General features: G+C 37.1%; 1 protein-coding gene across 1 annotated transcript in view; it reads left to right on the forward strand.

Moving 5' to 3' along the window:
* Positions 1-22,085, forward strand: part of LOC110154577 (calsyntenin-2-like) — a gene marked incomplete at its 5' end in the record, with an annotated part of 351,405 nt that overhangs the window by 298,065 nt on the left and 31,255 nt on the right. Inside the window, 2 exon segments of the mRNA XM_055147860.1 lie at positions 11,915-12,081; positions 19,080-19,228. Of these exon segments, the coding sequence (XP_055003835.1) occupies positions 11,915-12,081; positions 19,080-19,228 (316 nt within the window).

The raw sequence follows: 22,085 nt of genomic DNA on the forward strand, positions 1-22,085 counted from the left end.
GGTGCCTTGGGCTTCATTTCTCCCCTGGTTCCTGGTGGCAGAGGACATCTCTCTGCTCCTGGTGTAGACGGCTCCTTAGATGGTGCTTGTTGTGTTGTTCAGGATTGTTTTTAATCTCTGTAAAGCACTTCGTGTTCCATTTTTGTATGAAAAGTGCTTTATAAATAAAGTTTGATTGATTGATAAATGTTATATATAATATGTAATATATCGTATGTTATATAAGGGGGAGGTTGTGAAATGGTAAAAAAAAAAATCAATACTGATCCTTTGTCCATAACGTCCACAGAGCAGCAACTGAAATGCTTCAGCCAGGAGAGAACCCTTTGGAGTCTGGTTCTGTTCTTCTGTGGCACAGTGTCACCTAAAGAGACAAACATTAATTAACAAATGTTTTTCATGTTGTGAGTGATGCTCATCTGAGTGAGTGCTTCTATCGCAACAAACTATTTTAGCCCAGATGTAAAATCAGCCCGAATATTTACACTGTTTAAAAAAAAAAAGAAGCTGACTCAACTTAAAATAGTGTGTGCAGTTGCTGCGAAGCTTTTTTGAGTTGACGGTGCCAACAAGAGATAATAAATTCATGGTACCAACAAAAGTTGATAAGTTAATCATTTCTTGGGGTCAACTCATTTGTCTTTGTTTACAAAATATGTGATTAGTAGTTCATACAAATATATATTTCAAGTCCAGTAAGCATTTTATTCGATGTTTGATGAAGTCATTAATACTAGTTGACCCAAGAAGGTTATTTTATTCATAAAGTTATATGGACCTGTGCTCTTTTATGTCATTTATTTAAGCTTTATTCCTGATACACAACCCTATTACTATTGATATTACACATATCCTAATCTATATTTTTCAATAATGATGGTGCATTTAGGTGTCAGTGCTTAAAGGTTATTGCAGATTAAAAAGATTATATATGTGAATTTGACAGGAGTGATCAGTTGTTTAATGGGGTAAAATAACCGGTGAAGGAGAAATAATTTTTGATGAATCCGTGTATCATTCGTTCTTCAAAATAAAACCAAAATTAAAAAACGGATAACGATTTGCTTTTTTCACTTTTCGATTTTGTGTTTAAATAAATAATGGAGAAAATAACAACCATTTCCCGAACCAAACTCCTGGTCTTAAGCATGTGCCTCGTCATAGGGTCTAAACCTGGTCTAAACCTGGTGGACCAGGACCAGAGGTACCATGCCCGCATAACGGAGGACCGGACGGGGAGCGGAGGTACCGTGCCCGCGAAAGCGAGGACCGGGCGCGGAGCGGAGGTACCGTGCCCGCCAAGGGGCCGCACGCAGCCGCAAGAACACACAGCAATGACCGCGGAGCAGTACTCGGGCAAAGCCGTGGATGTGCGAGCAGTGGCGTGATCAGAAGCGCCATCAGGAATATAAGCTTACATATTTTGCATTAAATTACAAAAAGGAGCACGGGTCCATGAGTTTATAACAAATAAGCATTTCTCGAAGAAAGCCAATGATATGATAAGCAGAAAGCCGACAAAACAATGCAAAGAAAAGAACACTTACCTTCCACGATGTAGGAGCTATCTTGAAGCTAGTGTGACCAAAGTTTAGCACATGGTTAAGCAGCAGCCCGTGGCAGCAGCAGGAAACCCCGTGCATAGTACTAACGACGCATGTGTGAACGCTTGAGTTCAAGGCTTTGAATCAAGACATAAGATCTCTAGTTCTCCCAAAAATGTATCTTATACTCACTGGATGAGGCAGTCATTTCAGTTCCTTAAAATGCATTTAAGAGTTTATTCAGCATTTGACAGGTAAAAAAAAAATACTGGACTTAAATACATTCATTCTTTTAACAAAAAGCAAGTTTGTTTTTTAACAGTGTGGAGCCCAAACTAGAACAAGTTATTGGTCAGATCTGTGGAGACTGAATCCTGCTCACAGTCAGAATGTCTGTTTTTCTAGATACCTGTGAGCTAAAATACACCATTAATGGAATAAATGTAAGGTAAGCAGAGCCGTGACATATCCATAGAAACAAGCAGGTGACGGACCCCCCAACCAAAAGTTAGTGCACCAATAAATTCTGATCCATACTTCCGGGTTCAGACCTGATAAAAGGGGGTCAAATGATATAGATATAGCACTAATTGGTAAATATATCTCCCAATTTTCTGCTGTTTAGAGGGCCTACAATGTATGCAATTTCAATATATGTAAAAATTCAGTAAAATAAGGTGTATTTATATAGTTTACCCTAATCAACATTAAACAATGTAAATGCACCATTTTACAGCTGAATAATTCTTTTGAAACAGTTCATCGGGTTGAGATTTTAAATAGTCGCATAAAACATAATTTGCAAAAGCAAAGGCAGATTAATTCATATTAATTCAAAAAGTAATCAGAATTTTAAAACAATTCAAATTTGTGACAGATTTGACTAAAGCCCCACTGTGTTCGATTTCAGCCAAAAAAGTGAAGTAAAATAAAAGCAATTTCTTCATTTTCTTTAGTTCACCTTGAAAAATATGCATGCTTACACAGTTCACCTCTTCACAGAGTTTACACATAACTAGGCTGGGGAAGGGCAGGTCACCGCCTTGTCTCCATGAAGATGTTCTTACTTTGTTCTTACTTAAGCATACCAAGAACTGGCATAAAACCTTTCTAGCTGCACAGAGAATTTTCCAAAGTTTAGTTTTAACTCAATGGAGACAGACATACAGGTAGCTTACATGTTACTGATTTATCTTTTTAGATTTGGTTAAAGCCAAGGTAAACTGCCTTTTGATGCTCTAAATTTGCACAGATCATGTCAGCAATTCACTTTTTGTTTTTCATCTTTTTTATGAATGTAGTAAATGATAGACTCATTTACAAAAATCAGTGAGATGGGTTTGATTTCTGTGATGAAGACGAGGTTGAGAGCAGATGAAAAGGGACCGAGCAGAGCACTTGTCCTGAATACGAACACTTAATTTGGAGAAAAATGAAATTGGGCCTCAGCACTTGACCAGTCAGAGCCATGGAAAAGATGAAAGTGTGCGTTGGTGAAGCCACTTGAGAAATAAGTCTGTTCTTAAGAGGCAGCAGCTGAGAGATGTGCTTTTAGCTCTGAATGAACACAATTAGAAAGAGCACTTTTAAAGCACATATACAGAGACGGCTATATGTACAATAACAGTGACTTCAAATCAGGCTAAGAGATTAAATTAACATTCTGGGATCTGAGCGTGAGGATCTTTATCAATGCACCCTATAGGCTTCAACATTCTAATATAGGTGGCATTCAAAAGATAGAATATGTTATTTAAATTGTTAATCACTATGGCAACAGTGCTCATTTTTCATAATTCTCAAACCCATGGATAACTTGAGGCTTTCTTATATTCTGCATGTTTTACTACTATATTTAGATTTCAACTAGCTGTTCCATGCAACATTTTAGAGTAAGTATTTTCTCCATTCAAAAGATCAGAAATTTTCTTTAAACTTGTTAATCGCCGTGGCAACAGTCCTAATTTGTCATAATTTTGAAACCAATAGTTGGATAACACTAAAATAAGTGTAAATCAATGATAAGGAATGACTGTGGACCAAAATATAAACAAGACTTGATCTAAACCAGGTTCATAACAGGACTATTCCAGATCGAAATTTGGGCCAAACAAGGTCTAACTTAGTAGTATTAGAGGAAATGTAGCTTACAGGGACCACAGTTTGAATGTCTTTCCCCACTCTTCACCTTCATTTTACCCCACTTACTGCTCAGTCTAATGATTCCTATGAAACCAAACATCTAATAAATAAATAATGAGCATGACTGAAAATGTGGAAAACAGAAATAGTTCATTTTAAACAGTTTGCGGTGGTCCATTCTTCACTAACCTAATCCTAATTACTCACCATGATGAGTTTGTAAGCACTTTTTACAACTTTCAGAGACTAGAGCAGAGTTTTGCTGTGATGATAAAACTAACAACAACAACCAGCATGCTAACACACACTTACTCATTATCAGACAATAAAACGCTTTATAACCAGATGCATACATACACAGTGGACATATTTTTAAACTCAAGAGCAGCTTGTACAATATTTCTGTTCTGGGGTAAGAGAAGATTTGCTCAAATCCATGAAAAAATAATCAGGCACAGGGCCATAAAGCTATATGTTGCTGCCTCCTCAAAAACAGACCTGGAGTTGTGTTTTCTTCCATTCATACATGTTTCAGTAATCCTTTATTTTTTTATTTTTCTATATCTTCAAAGTTCAAAATGTTCTGCTCTACCTTGTGATGTCATGAAGCGGTAGTTTTAAGGACTAACAGCTACCCTTTACCTTTAGTTTTGTAGAGATTGGCAATTTCTCGTCTGAAACTATTTAAATGAGTCTAGCGAAGATGAATGGAGTTTAGTTTAAAAACGCAGTGGAGCACTTTCTGTATTACCACATGATATCACAAGATGGGACAGTGTTTTGTTTTGTTTTTTGTTTGAGAGAAGAACTCAGTCTAAATATGCAAGATCTGTGTGTTTAAAATATGTGAATGAAACAAAACACAACTGTATGTTTGTAATGAGGAAACAACATTATAACAGAAATCAGAAAATATCATAATACGGGCCCTTTAAATGAAATAGTGCATTGTGTGACCTCGCTGGTGGAGGGTTTGTCAAATGCTTTTCTTCGTGAAGATGTTATGACTTTGTCTGGAATGTTTCACAGCATGTACGGTATTAAACCTTTCCATCACCATGGAGACCAAACCAGACCAAGTTACAGGTCAAAAGTGTGCAGAGACGACCCCGCTCACAGTCAGAATGCTTGTTTTTTTCCAGGTATTTTTGAGCTATAAAACTATAAAATGTAATAAATATAAGGTAGAGCTTTAATGTCATACTGTGGAACATTCCAGGCAAAGCAAACGATAACATATCCGTAGAAATATCCACCAGAAAAGTTACCTATTGCACCTTTGATTGTGATAATCAAACTACACTAACCACTTTCTAAAAGGCACTCCCACAGCTGGCATAAGCGATAGTGGCCATTTGCACATAAAGGCAAGTGTAGCAGTTCAGTCTTATTTAATTAAAAACCATGTTGTAATTTCATGCTCCCTGATTTTTGACTGGCCACTGCATCAGCCCTGACCCCAGCTCCACACAATTCAATTTTCTCCCATCATTTTTCAGATCTTATCCACAATCCGCTGCACTGTGGCCCTGGCTATATTTTATAAGAAGCCACTGCCAGGAACTCAATTGTTTTATTTCTCTCTATGAGGCAAAGCAAAAGCGGACTCAAGATATGGACTTAAAAAATGGACCTTATAGTGTTTTGTTTTATCAGGTGTAATATATTAAAGGTGCACAATGTAACTTTTCTGCTCTAGGGTATTCCTGCTACCTCCTTGTCTCCATGGAGATGTCATTGCCCTGCTTGGAATGTTCCACAGTATGACATTAAACAGCTTTACTTTACATTTATCAGTTACAGATGGTTTTATAGCTTAGATATACCTCGAAAAACAGACATTCTGACTCTGAGAGGCGTCACCTCTCCACAGATCTGACCTGTAACTTGGTCTGGTTTGGTTTCCATGAAGATAGAAAGGTTTAATACCATACCGTGAAACGCTCCAGATAAAGTAATAACATCTTTATAACTCAGGAGTCACCAAACTTTTTTCTCCGGGGGCCATATTATGATATTATGGCTCCTGACTGTGATGGGGGCCGGGGTCGGGTCGGCCGTATAACAGAATTGAACGACCCTGACGACGCAGATTATATTCTTTGAAAATTGCCACACTTTCTTTACTTTTTTTATCAGACAAACTGCACTTACAGTAAATAACAAAATAATTGGTTGTCCACTGTTCTTTGAAAACTTGGCAGTCTCTGTCAACTTTTCGTACTTTAACACTGGCATTTTGTCGTCCTTAACTGCACTACAGAACTCTGCGCATGTGTTGACTGTCACTGTTTGATCTTGAGCTTATTAGGTGACAAAAATTTGTCAGCAAATGCAAATACATCATATAATTATTTAAATATAAATACTTCATATAAATATCATTTCTTTATTGAAAAAATCTACAAAATATAAAATGCAGACATGTCATTATTTGCCTAAATGTCATTTAAAAAACAGGCCATGACAACTTTTGAGGATTGCCTCACAGGGCCAGTTCAAGTGGTGGGGGGCAGAGGGGCTGGGGGGACGGTCAAAGTTGCATGGAGGGCCGAAGTCAGACCCCTGTTATAACCTCTTATAACCTACATCCACCGATCCTTACAGTCTTTAACAAGATTTTGATGAAACATACAGAAGTATTTTTATATCTAATACCAAGCCTGATTTATTCACGTTTTAAATTAAAAATGAGGCAAAGTTTGAATTTTTAGGCTATTTCTCAAGTTTTCTTAAATACTAAATAAGATATTCAGAATGCCCTCTGTATATTTCTTAGTATCTAATAGAAGTTGTAATACATGTTTTCTTACATTTATGTAAGTAAACCACAAATGTTTCAAATTGATTCTTGATTAATCTCTAAATTTAAGAATTTTTCCTATTCACCTGCAGTGTCTCGTCTTAAATTTTAGCTTAAAGGTACATTATGTAACTTTTCTGGTGGAGGGTCTGTCATCAGCTTTTTTCTATGTAGATGTTATTGCTTTGTCTAGAATGTTTCACAGTATAGCATTAAACCTTTCTATCATTCTGGAGACCAAACCAGGCCAAGTTACAAGTCAGATCTGTGGAGAGGCGACCCCGCTCACAGTCAGAATGTTTGTTTTTGTTGGATTTTTAAGCAATAAAACCACTTGTAACTGAATACATGTAAGGTAAATCTGTTTAATGTCATATTGTGTAAAATTCCGAGCACAGCAATGACATATCCATAGAAACAAGAAGGTGATGGGCCCCTAAAAAAAAAGTTACACAGTACACATTTAAATTGATAACACTACTCCCTCTTTCACTTGCTTTCAACAATTAGTCTATTATGTAAAAGCTTACACAGCCAAAATAGTGCAGGGTAAGCTCATTTTTGTATTTTAATGTTTAAATTATGGCCAACATTATGAGCAAAGTGATCTTCTATTGTTGGTAATACATTTTGGTAACCCCCTGAGGTATCACTCCATTATTAAAATAGATCTGAGTTACTTTTTTTTACCTGGCATAAAGTTCCATTGTGCAGGTTAAACGTGTTTTGGATTGAAAACATTGCTGCTCCAATCTCCCATTTGTATTTGTGATTTATTGGGTTTTATATTAAAGCTGCATATTAGCATTAGACAAACAACAAGCTAGAGAAGGCTTTATTTCACAACACAGTCAAGTAAAAGTGGCTGGATTGGTAGAGCTTTAGCCCACTTACCCAAAGGTCTGTGGTTTGATCCCCACTCCAAATAGTGCATATTAATATTGTTGTTAAAATCAAGATATAATTAAGGGAAATTGTCTTACATCTAACCAGTGGTGGATGAAGTACTCAATTTTGTCATTTAAGAAAAAGTACAGATACAGGGGCACAAGTAAAAGTATCACCTGAAAAAAATCTACTCAAGTAAACGTATAAGTACCTGCTTAAAAATGTACTTAATGAGTAAAATGTAAAAGTATTTTGCAAAGATTTTTTAACCAATTAAAGAATGAAATGGAGTGATTCTGATAAAGAATTTTGCAGATTTTAAGTGATTCAATTGATTCTCAGCCATTTCAGTAGGTCGCAACTATATAAAACCATATAAAAAGTACTTTTTACTTTTCAGTGTAGATCTAAAATTTAGTGAAATAGACTGTGCGGATACATGCTCTCAAATGTAGTGAAGTAAAATTCAAAAGTATCTACTGTAATATGTACATAAGTAAAGTGCAGGTAACCTAAAATGTATACTTTTACTTTTGTACTTCGATACCTTCCACCACTGCATTTAAAGCGTCAATAAACTATAATAGCCAGTATCAGAATGCACCTAAAGAAGACATATTGTATTGTAATTTCTAATATAAAAGTTCTAATCTAAATATTAATCTATGACATCCTTTGAGCATTATGTTATAATTTGCACATTTTTGCAATATTGATCTAAACCGACTTCATAAAAGAAACAAGGCCACTGACTTCGGTGTTATAAAACTGGTGCGCATTGGGAGCTGACGTCTCTATAAACGTCATCACAACAATCAATCAAACTTTATTTATAAAGTGCTTTTCATACAGAAATGTAACACAATGTGCTTTACAGTGATTAAAAACAAGGCCACATTTCCTTCTACCTACCTACCTAACCTAGCGTCACAGCTGCCTGACCCCACACAACCAAACAGCCCAGACACACACACACATGCACAAACATGCACACACACTCACACACACACTAACATGCAAAAATACATAAAACTACCTATAATAAAATGTAAACAAAGAACCGTGCAGCTGTCAGCAGTTCTGATGAATAGCAGTACATCACGCTAGTAGACCTTTTTTTTTTTTTTTTTGCATTTGTACCAAAATTACTATGCAACTCTGCCAAATCCTATGTGTATCAACAATAAAGAAAATAAAACTGGAGAACAAGTAAGTACAGAGCAGTGGGTGTGTACCAGTGACTGAAAAATACGTTTTGAAAATATGCCACTAAAGACTACTCAAACATGCACAAATCACTCTAACTACAGCTTCAAGAGGATAAATGAGAATCGAGAACAACTACAACATCATTAAAAGCTGATAATAGGTCTACAAAATAGGTCTAAATTAAACAAAATGAAATTGCTGTCATGGTTCAGCATTCTTCCCTTAGACAGTGTGCGTAAATACACTTTCTCTCTTTCAGCCCGTGTGTGACCTGATGCACACAAATTACACTGGCTTCATCACTGCGCTCCTCTTATTGATTTAACACTACGCTCTACAACTCCGGAGAAAATACACGAGTGGGTGTTAATGATTATAATTAAGTGATGAGTTGATTGGCAGTAAATCTAACTTATGCTACGCTATGAAGCTAGAGTAGAATTCTCTGCTGGAATGTTCCACGGTATGACATTAAACTTGACTCAGCTTTACATTTTTCCAATTACAAGTGGTTTTATAGCTCAAAAATACTTCAAAAAACCAGAAAAGTTACACAATGCACTTTCAATTTCCTATGTTATTATAAACAAAACAAAACCTAACTACTAACACAACTTTTCTACTCACTATTATTTATACACTAAGCAGGGACCTTAAAACGACTAATACCTTTTTTGTCCCTAGTGTGGCGTATTGTGTATTTTGTGTATTTTTCTACGTCCCTTTAGGCTGTGTCTGTACCCAGCCTGCCCCTCCTGCCCTCAGCTCCCAGGGGATTTCTGGCCAAAAAACTGTTTAGTGCAGTAAATCAAAATGTTCTCACTGGAAGCTCTTATTCAGCACTTTATATATTTTAGGCTGCCTTTAATTTTCTGCTACAGTCACCTTCTAAATGAACAGGGCTAATATGGCTGTTACAACTTTGTGAACTGGGAACCGAAGCAAAGTTTGTGGTCCAATCAAATAAGAGAACTCTGTTAAAGATGATTCCACTTTTGAAATATGGAAAACGACACACACTTTAACTTTTTAAAATGGTCCTATGTTCTGATCTGTGTTATAATGTTTAAGTATCAAAAACATGGAGTTGTGTTTAGGCTCATTCTTCTTTCAAACAGTGATGTCATGTGGTAATACAGGAAGTGCTCCACTGTGTTTTTAAACTCCATACACGTTCACTAGAGTCGTTTGATTAATTTCAGCTCTGGAATGGCCAATCTCTAGTGAACAAAAGGCAAAAAATGTAGAGATGTAGACAGATTAATAATAAAGGATTGCTCAAACATGTGTGAATGAACACACACACACACACACAAAAACACAACTCCAGGTATGTTTTTGATGAGGTAACAACATTATACCATGGTTTAAAACACACAATAATCAATTTTGTGTAATATAGGAACTTTATGTCGAAATTACTTATGATTATTTTTGTTGCCTTATTAAAGGGACAGTCCGTAATTTTGGACATAGGTCCTCATTTCCTAGTGAGCCAGTGTTGGAGACACGTGGAGACACTTTTTAAAATATTCCATCCAGTCTTTGTATTTGCAAAGGTCGCTGGTGCTAGGCTAGTGCATGTCAATGGCCATAGTTAGCCTGCCACTAAAAACAACAACAAATCTGTATTTTAGTATTTTAGTAACCACAATTTATCCTTTTTTTTAATTGAATCACATTGAATCGATTTGAAATATATTGTATCAAAACGAAAGTGCACTGTATCGAGATATGTATCATGTCGTGACCTATGTATAGCGGTATGTATCTATCATATTGGCAACTTCTTAATGATACCCTGCCCTAATAGTTACTATGCCTGATTCACCCTATAAATAATCCATTAGTTCATTACGAGTAGTCATTATAAGGTGTTAAAATCATTTGTACCTGGTGTTGGGGCACAGCCAAAAATTAGGAACAAAATGCAGCGTATAGGGATAACCATTGGGCAGAGTAAGCATCGCAAAGGTGAGGGTTCGATTCCCAGAGCAGTAACCTTTCAGCTAATGAGAGACTGGAGACTATGGCCTTTCGGCAGTTCAGAGGACACTGCACAAATGGGCTCTTTCTTTTACCTTTGTTTAGCCTGACACAGAAGTGCTTAGTCACGGCAAACACACAATAACATGAATCTTATCAGACCAATTACAGCCCCCAGAGACCTCAGAAATAGTACAGGAGAATGCAGAGGTTGCGTAAAGCAAATAAATGCATTGTGTAACATGTCTCCATGGAGATGTGCCTAGAATGTTCCACAGTACAGCCATAAACTTACGGATCTCCATGGAGACTTGTAAACTAAATTACTGGTTTGATTTGTGGACAAGCGAACCCACTCACAGTAAAAAAATTTGTATGTATGCATCTGGTTATAAAAATGTTTTATAAGATATTTCTATGTATAAAGTAACACTTGTAGTCGTCTAATATTATACTGTGGACAATTCATACAAAAGCATTAATATCTCCATGGAGACAAACAGGTTGCGGACCCTCTCCAGAAAAGTTACACAGTGCACGTATAAAGGCGCTGTATCTAATTTTTACTGTCTTTAAACATAAAAAGCAAAATTAGTTGGTCTGCAGTGGTCCAAAGTTATTCCTCAGTTACCTTGTATTCCAAACATTCTAATTATTCATAGAGTTTTGTTGTCAAGGTAATGCTAGAAAAAGCTTTAAAACTTGCACTATTGAAAACCGTAAATGTAATGTTACACAATTAGAAGCTGCTATTCGAAAAAATACTTTGAAACATAAAGGATTGGTTCAGAAAATGGATTCATTGAAGAACAGCAGAAGATGGAGTGAAGGACGTTACACTGGGAATATATTTTATTGAATATATTTAATACATTATTGTAAATAATGTTGAAATGAAGTAGTCCTCAGTATAGATACTGCTCAAGAACAGTCAAGTTGTATAATGGATAGGCTTTGTTTGTTTTTTTTCCTCATTCATGGATGTTTAATTCAAACCAACACATAAGGCATATAAAAATAAAATGGTATATAAATTCTGGTAATTTTGGTAGTAAAACAGTAATTTTTATTTTTTATTTTTTCTTAAAATAATCATCACCTACTTCTGCTTTACAATAATTTTAATTTATATAGCAAGATACTCCTACAGGTCTGCATTGTTCATTTACTTCTCAATCACACTCTGTACTGTTGCCGCAGCTGTTTGGGGTCTGACAGAAAATGTGACCACTAATTTGTACCAACAGCCTCAATAAAGAATTGTCTTGCTCAAGGACTCCACGAGAGGGCACTTGTAATGAACCTTTTTGTTTTGCTGACCCTGTGGCGGTTTTGTGTGCAGGTGGGGAGGTGACGAGGCCCCGCTTCACTCAGTACTTCAGAGGCAGCCTGTCCGGTCTCACCATCCGCCCCGGCAGGATTGAGACTCAGAAGGTGATCTCCTGTCTGCAGGCCTGTAAGGAGGGCCTGGACATCTACAGCCTGGAGAGCCTGGATAAGAGCATCAAGGTGAGGAGTCACATGAGTGTAGCCATAAACAGGAAACAGTTTTGTATCAGGCATTATCTTTGTTTTGAGCATAAAGCATATCAGCTCATCTTATAATTATAACAATAATACTTTTTATTCATACAGTGCTTTTTAGGACCCTCAAAGATGCTTTACAGAACACATATTAAAACAAACAAAGAGCAATTAGCAAATAACACAGTAAAGATAAAAACAGTGAATCATACTGACAAAAGTTAAACATTAAAAGCTATTCTAAATATAACTTATAAGGCTCTATCACAGGAAATACACTGGTTTACCACAAAATCAAGTCAGTCTTTGGTGAGAAATTATTTTGCTGTCTTGTTTTCACCAGGGTCTAGATCAACCCTTGTCCAATTATCTCGCTCTTCTTATTAGCTCTTCCGTCAGAGGTAAAGTGATCCAAACAAATGCAAGTCAGACCCCTGTGGGAGCTGATACACCTCAAATGGGCCAGTCTGGTTCCCGTTAGACCTTGGAGACACTTTTATACTGATTCAAGTGAAATGAAACAATAGAAACAAGCCTGTAGTCACACTTGAATGGTCAGCACTACCACAATTGATTTCATGTTATTGTCTTCCTCAGTGACAAGAAATGAACCTTGTATTCAAACATCAGCCCGTTAGAGTCATTTCAAGATGCTTATTATCAACATAAGCCTTCCACAATTATAATAATTTAGCTATAGACTAAAATAGGACTGAACCAGGTCTTATGCACGACTAATCGAAACAAATCCAAAGCAAAACTCAGTACGAAAAGAACAAACTAAACATTAGACTTCCTCTGGTTTTCAAAATGTCAAAAATATGTTGCACAAACAAGAGCGATCCGTAAATGTTCACTGTTATGAGAACTATTAAAAAAAACTTCCTGTACAAAGCACCTTAATATTGCTCATTTGTCTTTCTTTGTGCTGCCTGTCTGTGGATCAAAACAATGCAGCCAGCTCTCTGAAGGAATCACATTATTTTTCATTCTTATGTTTTTGAATAGTTGTGTTGTGCGTGGAAACATTAACAATTACAAAGCCACCGCTATGTTTTTTATTGTTTTAACTTTCTAAGAGCAGAATAGTATATTTGATAGAATATGTAATTATATAGACAGGCAAACATTCACCATCTGCATTATTCATTGTATTCACATGCATAATACAACTGGGAAGCCTTGGAAATTGTCCTTGATCAGAGAAATTGATCAGAGAGAGAGAGAGAGCTTTGCATATTTTTTTGTTCTCAGAAATCTATTGACTCAAGATACACTGTAAAAATATTTTCAAAAGACTGAGGGTCCTGAGTGCAGCTTGATTAAACTTAAAATACTTATGGTGGGGGGTCAGCCACCTGCTTGTTTCCACGGAGAAGTTAGTTATCGCTTATATTGCATTTTATTCATTTAAGAATGTTTTTGTTTCTAAAAATTATCTTAAAAAACATGCATTTCTACACCCATCCTCCCACAGATCTGACCTGTGCTTGGCCTGGAGGCATCGCCTGCTTGTCTCCATAATAGGGACATGTTTAATGCAATGGGGATATTCCAGGCAAAGCAGTAGCATCTCCATGGAGAGAAGCAGGTGGCAATCCCTCCACTGGAAAAGTTATTTACCCTTTTTGTGTTAAACTGCTGTGACATTCAAAACCTGAATACATCTTTCTTTTAGACAAAACTTCTCTCCCCTCTGATAGGCCCAGATAAATCTTAAGTTCACTGATTTCAATTTAAGTGTGTCTTGTTTTTTTGTTTGTTTGTTTTTTTTGTTACTATGGAAAAGACTGTATTTTCATTTTGATACCATATGTAGAAAATGCATTTTGTAGAAAATAGAAAATAAATCTACACACAAAACAGTAGCAGTATCTTAAGTAAAATTTTTAGGTATCTGTACTTTACTTATGTACATTTTACAGTGGATACTTTTTATTTCTACTTCACTACATTTGAGAGCATGTATCTGTACTTTGTGCTCCACTACATTCTAGATCTGGACTGAAAAATAAATAGGAAATATTTATGATTTGAGACTATTATGTTTGACTTAATTTCTCAACTTTGAGCAAACAAAAAACAGCTTAAAAAAGGAAGAAATCCCTTAAAATCTGCTAAATTCCTTATCAAAATCATTACATTTGATGCTTTATTTGTTCTAAAACAGTATCTGCAAATAGTTTTACTTAAGTAGATTTTTTTTTACATTTACTTGAGTAATCATTTGCCCCTGTATCTGTACTTTTACTTAAGTAACAAAATTGAGCACTTCATCCATCACAGTTGAAGAGAAGAGATTTGTAATGGTAACAATTTGTAATGCTATGACATTCAAAACCTTAATGCATCTTTATTTTAGACAAAACTTTGAAAGTTCTCTCACCTCTGATAGGCCCAGATAGGTCTTAAGTTAAGTGATTTCAATTTAAATGTGTCTTGTTTTTTTGTTTGTTTGTTTGTTTGAAATTTCCATGTGTTCATAGTGCTGATCAAGGCTTTAAAATGATTTAGAAACAGTTAAAGTCTGTTATATTCGTCTGGGATATTTATTTGTATCCATACTTCTAATTAATATCTACTTTCAATATTTTGTGTCTTGTTTCTAACATTTCTCCTCACTTGCATAAGCCAGCATTTGTTTTGACACTGGGGCTATGCATTTCTCTGATTGGTTAATCCACCTGTCAATCCATCCTGCCCATTGGAACTTGAGACACAGCTCCAAATTTATTCAATGGGAAAAGAGTTTGACTGGATTGTCTTATTGGGTTAGTGTACATTGTATTATGATTTTGCCCTGATTGTTTCATATAAGCTAGATGCCCTTACAACATACCCCTGTATGTATCCGTGTATCAGTTATTGTTTTTGTTTTGCACAGATTTATCCTCACACATTTTTATCTCGACACAAGATGCTATTTCTCTGGTCCACTACAACTAATTCGCGAGTTGGATCCTGCAAAACTACAACCCCCCCTTCGCCCAAACCAAGCAGAGGGGCTAATCCATCTGAGCTGTGAGCCACAGACAGAGTAGACAAGATAGATGGCATTGTGTGGGTCCCCTTTTACAGCCCAGCCGCTCACTGTGGCAATATGGTCTTTGTTTTGGGCTTTCTCTGGTTCTGCTTGTGCTATTTTTACATTGATTTGTGTACAGTGGTTCTCAAACTGTGGTACTGGGTGATGGGCTGTGGCAAGACCTCAGTTTTATTGAAGAGCAGTGGTGAAATGTAACCAAGTAAAAAAGTAAAAGAGCAATACTTACAGTTTTAGGTATTTGTACTTTACTTATGTACACTTTACAGTGGATACTTTTTACTTCTACTTTACTACATTTGAGAGCATGTATCTGTACTTTCTGCTCCACTACATTTTAGATCTGGACTGAAAAGTAAAAAGTAAAAAGTACTTTTCTTTATGATTTGAGACCATTTAATTTGAGTTAATGTCCCAACTCTGAGCTAACCAAATGCAAAAAAAACACAAAAACTAAGCCAATAAAAATTAAGAAATCCTTAAAATCAGCTAAATTCTTTATCAAAATCATTACATTTGGTGCTTTATTTGTTCTAAAGCAGTCTCTGCAAAAAACTTTTACTTTTCACTCTTAAAGGGACAGTCTGCAATTTTGGACATAGGACCTCATTTCCTGGTTGGCCAGAGTGTTGGAGAGTTGTGGAGACACTTTTTTAAATATTCCATTCAGTCCTTGTATTTGCAGAGGTCACTGGTGCTAGGCTAGTGCATGTCAATGGCCATAGTTATCCTGCCACTAAAAACAGTTCTTACCCACTCCACAAAACACCTGACGCAATAACAATTATTACGCCAGACTGTTGATGTGAATGTCTGTGTTAGTAAAAGCTGCCAAAAAAGTTTTAAGATTGTCAAAAAGGTGAGCATGACTAACTGAAACTGTGTGTGTGAGATTGTTTAAAGCACAAATCAGTTTACTTGCTGTAGTTCCAGCTAAGTCAGCTCTTTTAGGGTTCCCACGGTCATAGAAATCCTGGAAAAGTCATGTTATTTTCTAGGCCTGCAAAAGTCATGGAATTTTGAAAATTCTATGAAAGTTTTGGAAAAGTCATGGAATTTTAGTATCTCTTTTATGCAACTAAAGCATTCTGTTAAGTTCTTCTTTGGCTATTATGATAATTTCCATGCACCTTTTGTTTAAAAGAGACGACAATAAATGTACTGACAGTATTTTGAATGTTAAAAAACTATAATCCCAACCATAAGGTGAGTGGAAAGGGTTAACATTTCATATTTAGCCCTCAAAGTATGATAAATTCCACACATGTAGGTGCCGTAAAGTCATGGAAAATTCACTTTAGATCCTGAAAAAGTCATGGAAAAGTTTTGAAATTTTGTCAGTGAAAAAGAGTGGGGACCCTGCTCTTTATGGTCAGATTGTGTTAAAATAAAGCTTAGATTAAAGTCTAACAGAGCTGCAGACAGATTAGTGCCTACAGTTATCATCATGCCCAGAGAATGTTGATGGCATCAGCTGCAATGTATCAGTTTTAAACCATTGGGATTCTAAAGTGTTGTGATGTGACGTGAACGCCACCAAAATAACCTCTCCGGGAGTTATATATATATATCTTTTCTCCTCACAGTCCCCCCTCATCTGCCTCCAGTGGGTCTATGGTAAGATTATTGTGAGCAGGTAGAGGGCTGCAACTGCACAATCACTGCACAATAACAGGGAGGAGGAGAGGCTGGAGCACAGGAGATGAGAGCCCAGGATAGAGAGGCGTGAAGGGGGACTGGAGAGCTGGCGTGGCCCCCGTGGAGTTCCCAAGTACCCCCGGCCCGCTGGTGAGAGGCAGTTTTCGGAAATAGGTGACACAGACTCCAAAACCTCTTTAAAGAAAATTCTCAAATCCCCAAATCGTGAGACACAGCGGGACGACTGGAGGATCTGTGAAGAGAAACTGTGCCATGGCAGGGAGTCTACTATGTGTGTGCACAAAGAAAAGTTCATTTTAACTTTATTACATTCAATATAGGGACAACTTCCATGGCTTAGGGATCTGTATTGTAAGTAGCATGCAGAGCTGGAGAAGTTTTCAAAATGTGAGCTTAAGTTGAAATAAGGACATGGGTGATTACATTTCCCGGAGCAAAAGTGAAGGGATATTTACAGATACGAGGCCCTGAATACATAAAGTTGGTAGTATTGGTTTTAAGACTTTGTGTATACTTAGAGTGAGAAATATGTTAACATTGCAGTTGTTGATTTGTAGACATCAGAAAATATTCTCCATATTCTGATATTACATGTTAGCCTGATTCATCAGCCAGTTTCACTTTGTAGAAACCATCTGACCTTTTCCCAAATCCCCTAGAAAGAAGGGCAATAATGTCTTTCTTCTTGATAAAATTCACCGAACATTCTCTTTGTTCCGGCTTTAATCTCGGGAATCGTTGACAACACAGAATGTATGTCTCTTCGCTGATTGGCTGGTGCTCGAACTCGCACTTCCGGGGTTTTTGCGTACCGTCTAATGTATTCCGATTCCTGACCTAGCCGCTGGAGAGAAATGAAACTGAGCAGAGGCACTAGGTGGTGCCAAGCTGCCTAATTACATGTGACCATCTGTCCAGAAAAGAGTGACGTCAGTTGAAGTTTTCCCACCTCACCAGTTATTTTTCCTACAATGCAATGCTTTCATTGAGAGAATACGGAAAAATCATATAACAATGAAAGCTCACGAACAACACAATAAAACCACAGACTGTATAAAAAAGTGGACTAAAGGAGTGTGACGTCACCGATGTCAGGCTCTATATTAGGAATAGGATTATTTTATGGACAAAATACACACACACAAAAAATTTGACAGAAAAAAAAAGTCCACCGCTGCCAAGCTTTCTATCAGGAAGTACAACTCGCTGCTGCTGCTCAGACATAAATCTTTCAAGGTTGGATTTACTTCTAAAATTATTCTATTGACACAGACATTCACATCGACAGTCTGGCATTGTAATTGTTTTGCTTCGGGTGTTTTATGGATTGGGTAAGACCTTTTTTAGTGGCAGGCTAACTATGGCCATTGACATGCACTAGCCTAGCACCAGCGAAAATACAAATACAAGAAGCGGATGGAATATTTTAAAAAGTGTCTACACACGTCTCCAACACTCTGGCTCACTAGGAAATGAGGTCCTATGTCCAAGATTCCAAACTGTCCCTTTAAGATCAAAATGACAAGGCTCGCAGCAGCAGTTACAGAGCAAGGGACCACAATATTCCAGTGAAAGTCAATCGGAGCGCCCGCATGCAAACTTCTTATTTGGAATGCTGTGGCATAGCGCTAGCTTTGTCCATTTATATATACAGTCTACAGTCAGTCAGTCAAGCTATGTAAAGCTCTTTGGGAGTCTCGAAAGGCGCTATATAAATCCATTGCATTATTTTATTACTATGACGGATAGCAATAAGAACATCTTAATATTGCCAGGGTAAAAATATATATTTTACGTCAAAATTGCCCGTCCCTAGTCTTATAGTTTTTTGTTTTTTTCAAGTCACTGTAGTTCTACTTTCTCTCTCTTGTTGCCGTAGTTACACTTAAATCCTTGTCTCTTTTTCTCATGTTGCTAGAGTTAGTTAGTTCCACTTTAACTCTTCTTTCTGTTGTTATTGTGCTTCCACTTTAACCCTTGTCTCTATCAGTTTCACTTTAAAGGTCCTGCATTACTCAAAATTTACCCTTGTGAGCTACACACCATGTTAGAATACTCTTACTCTTACCTCCTCAGAAACATACCTGGTGTTTGTTTTGTTTCATCCACACATTTGAGTAATCATTTATTATTCTGTCTAAATCTCAAGCTCAATTAACAGCTACCATTTAACAGCTCAAACATTATTAAATTAGAAAATGCAGTACTATATGCCCTTTAGCCCTCTTGTGGCTGTATTTGTACTTTAACTCTTGTCTCTATCTTTCTCTTGCCTCCATAGTTCCACTTTAACCCCGCGCAGTCGATCGTGGTGATGGAGGGGGAGGACCTGGACCACATGAACACAGCTCTGAGAAAAGTCTCCTACATCAACTCCAGACAGTTCCCCACAGCAGGCATCAGACGACTGCACATCTCCACCTCTGTACAGTACGTAAATACTACTAATACTCTAATTATACTACCGCTGCTAATACTACTGCTACTGGGGCTACTACAACTACGACTACTATTACTACTACTGCTACTACGACTACGACTACTACTGCTGCTACTGTTAATGCTACTACTATTATCTATTATACTACTGTACTACTACTACTACTGCTACTATTACTGCTACTGCTACACCTGCTACAACTATTCCTACTAGTATTATCTATTATACTGTTACTACTACTGTTACAACTACTGCTACTACTGCTATTACTATTATCTATTATACTACTACTACTACAACTACTGGTACTACCACTGCTACTACTACTATTATCTATTCTACTACTATTACTACTTCAACTACCATTACTGCTACTACTACTACTACTGTTACTACTGCTACAACTACACCTACTACTAATATCTGTTACACTACTACTACTACTGCTACCGATACTGCTGCTATTACTATTAGCTATTATAGTACTTCTACCACTACTACTGTTACTACCACTACTGCTACTACAACTATTACTGCAACTACTGCTGCTACTGCTACTACTACTACTACTACTGCTACTCTTACTGCTACTACTACAAATACTAATACTGCTGTTATTACTACCACTACTGCTACTGCTACCACTATTGCTACCACTACTTACAACTACTACTACTACTACTCCTCCTACTACTACTACTACTACCACATAGTTGATACCTTGGCTGTACCTTGTACCTTGGCTTGGTGAGAAAATCAACATGGAGGCAAAAAGGCGACAGACCCTTCACCAGAAAAGTTACACAGTGAACTTTTAGTAATTTAAAAAAAAAAAACATAAGTGAGTACATGCTGAGTGATCTCCTCTGTCCCTCTGCTCTTGTTCTTCTTTATATAAACTGTGTCTTCTCTGGTGTGAAGTGTTAAAGAAACATTGGACATATCAAAGTTAGCCGTGTGCACTGATCGTCTCCTTTTTTCCTCTTTCCCCGTCACTTCCTCTTCCCTTTAATAAACTGCTTCCTGCTCGCTGCTGCCACCGGGGACCCGTTTTACATTTTCATGTCATGTTTTAATAATAATTCTACTCAGGTTTTTGCCAAAGGAACAGAAAAGCAGAGGCAGAGAGAGGAGGGGGAGGAGGGAGTGAGAAAGTGAGCTAGCTTGTGTTTGAGCCTCCCTGGGCGTATTACCATTAAAATTCATGATTGTTTTAAGTATTTTAAAACTCCTGCAGTAGAGCCCTGGGGTCCGTTCGGCGCCCCCTACTGGTTCAGATGCATGGCTGCTGGACACATGGTGACAACAAACCCACTGTGCTGCCTGATGGAGAAAGCAGTCAGCCTAGCAGTGTGGTGATTATCAAGGAATACATTATGCTAATAGTATCGTAGGGTCATGTTTCAATGTTGTTTAAACTAAGTATTTTCCCTCTGAACACTGGACACATGCCTCTTTAGGCAGAGTTCTTCTCTCAAACAGAAAACAGCCCTCTTGATGCCATGTGGTAATGTAGGAAGTGCCCCACTGTTTTAAACTCCATACACCTTCACTAGAATCATTTGGTTCATTTCATCTCTGGAATTGCCAATCTCGACTAAACAAAAGGTGAACTGTAGCTGTTAACTTGAAAATGACCTCTTTATGACATCACAAGATGGAACAAAGCATTCTGAGCTTTGGAGATGTGGACAGATAATATATATAATATATATAATATAATGAAGGGTCACTCAAACAAGTGTGAATGAAACAAAACACTAGCGAGGCTGGTGCCACCTAGTCCCTCCGCTCAATCTCATTTCTCTCCAGTGACTAGGTCAGGAATCGGAATACACTAGACTGTTTGCAAGAACCCTGGAAGTTATAGGTAGCACACCGACCCATCAATGAAGAGCAGAGAAGCCTTGACGTCAAACTCAAGTGCCTGTCTGGGTCCCTTTTGTGGTACAGCACAACAGTAAACAAAGCGTTGAGATGGATGTAGACGAAGCCAAACATTCTGTGTTGGCAAGGATTCCCAAGATTGAGGATTTAAAGCCAGAACAAAGAGAATGTTTGGTGAAATTAATCAAAGGGAAAGACGTTATTGCCCTACTTCCTACGGGATTTGGTAAAAGTTTAATATACCAGTTAGCCCCGTTAGCGGCGCATTACATATGTCACGACCAAATAGCAATGATTGGTTAAATAAAAAATGTGCCAGCCTACAGTCGTGCGAACGAATCCTAATGCTGCTGCACAAAACACAATTTATTATAACATGTCTTTAAAGTTTACAAGAGTCAATTTTGCTTAATATAGGACTTATAAAGAACACACTCATCTTTTTTCTCTGTGGTCAATTAAGCAATTAAAATCAAAATCAAAGCAAATATCTTTTGTATGGGGAAAGGTCCTCAAAGGCCTTCAAATCAGAAAGGAATTATTTGTCTGAAAAACATGAATTATTCAAATGGACTTTTTGAAGCTGTTAATTGTTCATCAAATACATATCTGGAGTTGTACTTAGTTTCATTAATGCATGTGTCAGAAATCCAAAGTCATTTTCTCCAGGCGCTCAAAATGCTCAGTTTGCATTTTGTCTGGATTGTTGCGTTACATACAAAATCCAGATGTCTCCTGTGCAGTTTTTAAATCCACAAACCATATTAATAGCATGTTGTTGTTAGAAAAGCTTAATTGATTCAATCCCAATGCAAATATATGTGAAGTGATAGGTTCAATTCCCTGGTCCTTCAAAAAATTGCATTGCACATGGCTTTTGGTATATTAAGTCAGATTGTCCAATGTCCATAGTGAACAACAATGCTACATATTAGTTAGTCACACTTGTATACAGTTTAT

This window comes from Boleophthalmus pectinirostris, unplaced genomic scaffold (genome assembly GCF_026225935.1).
Source record: "Boleophthalmus pectinirostris isolate CB_2022bp ecotype Guang Dong unplaced genomic scaffold, ASM2622593v1 HiC_scaffold_9, whole genome shotgun sequence".
In the NCBI taxonomy this organism is placed as follows: Eukaryota; Metazoa; Chordata; class Actinopteri; order Gobiiformes; family Gobiidae; genus Boleophthalmus; species Boleophthalmus pectinirostris.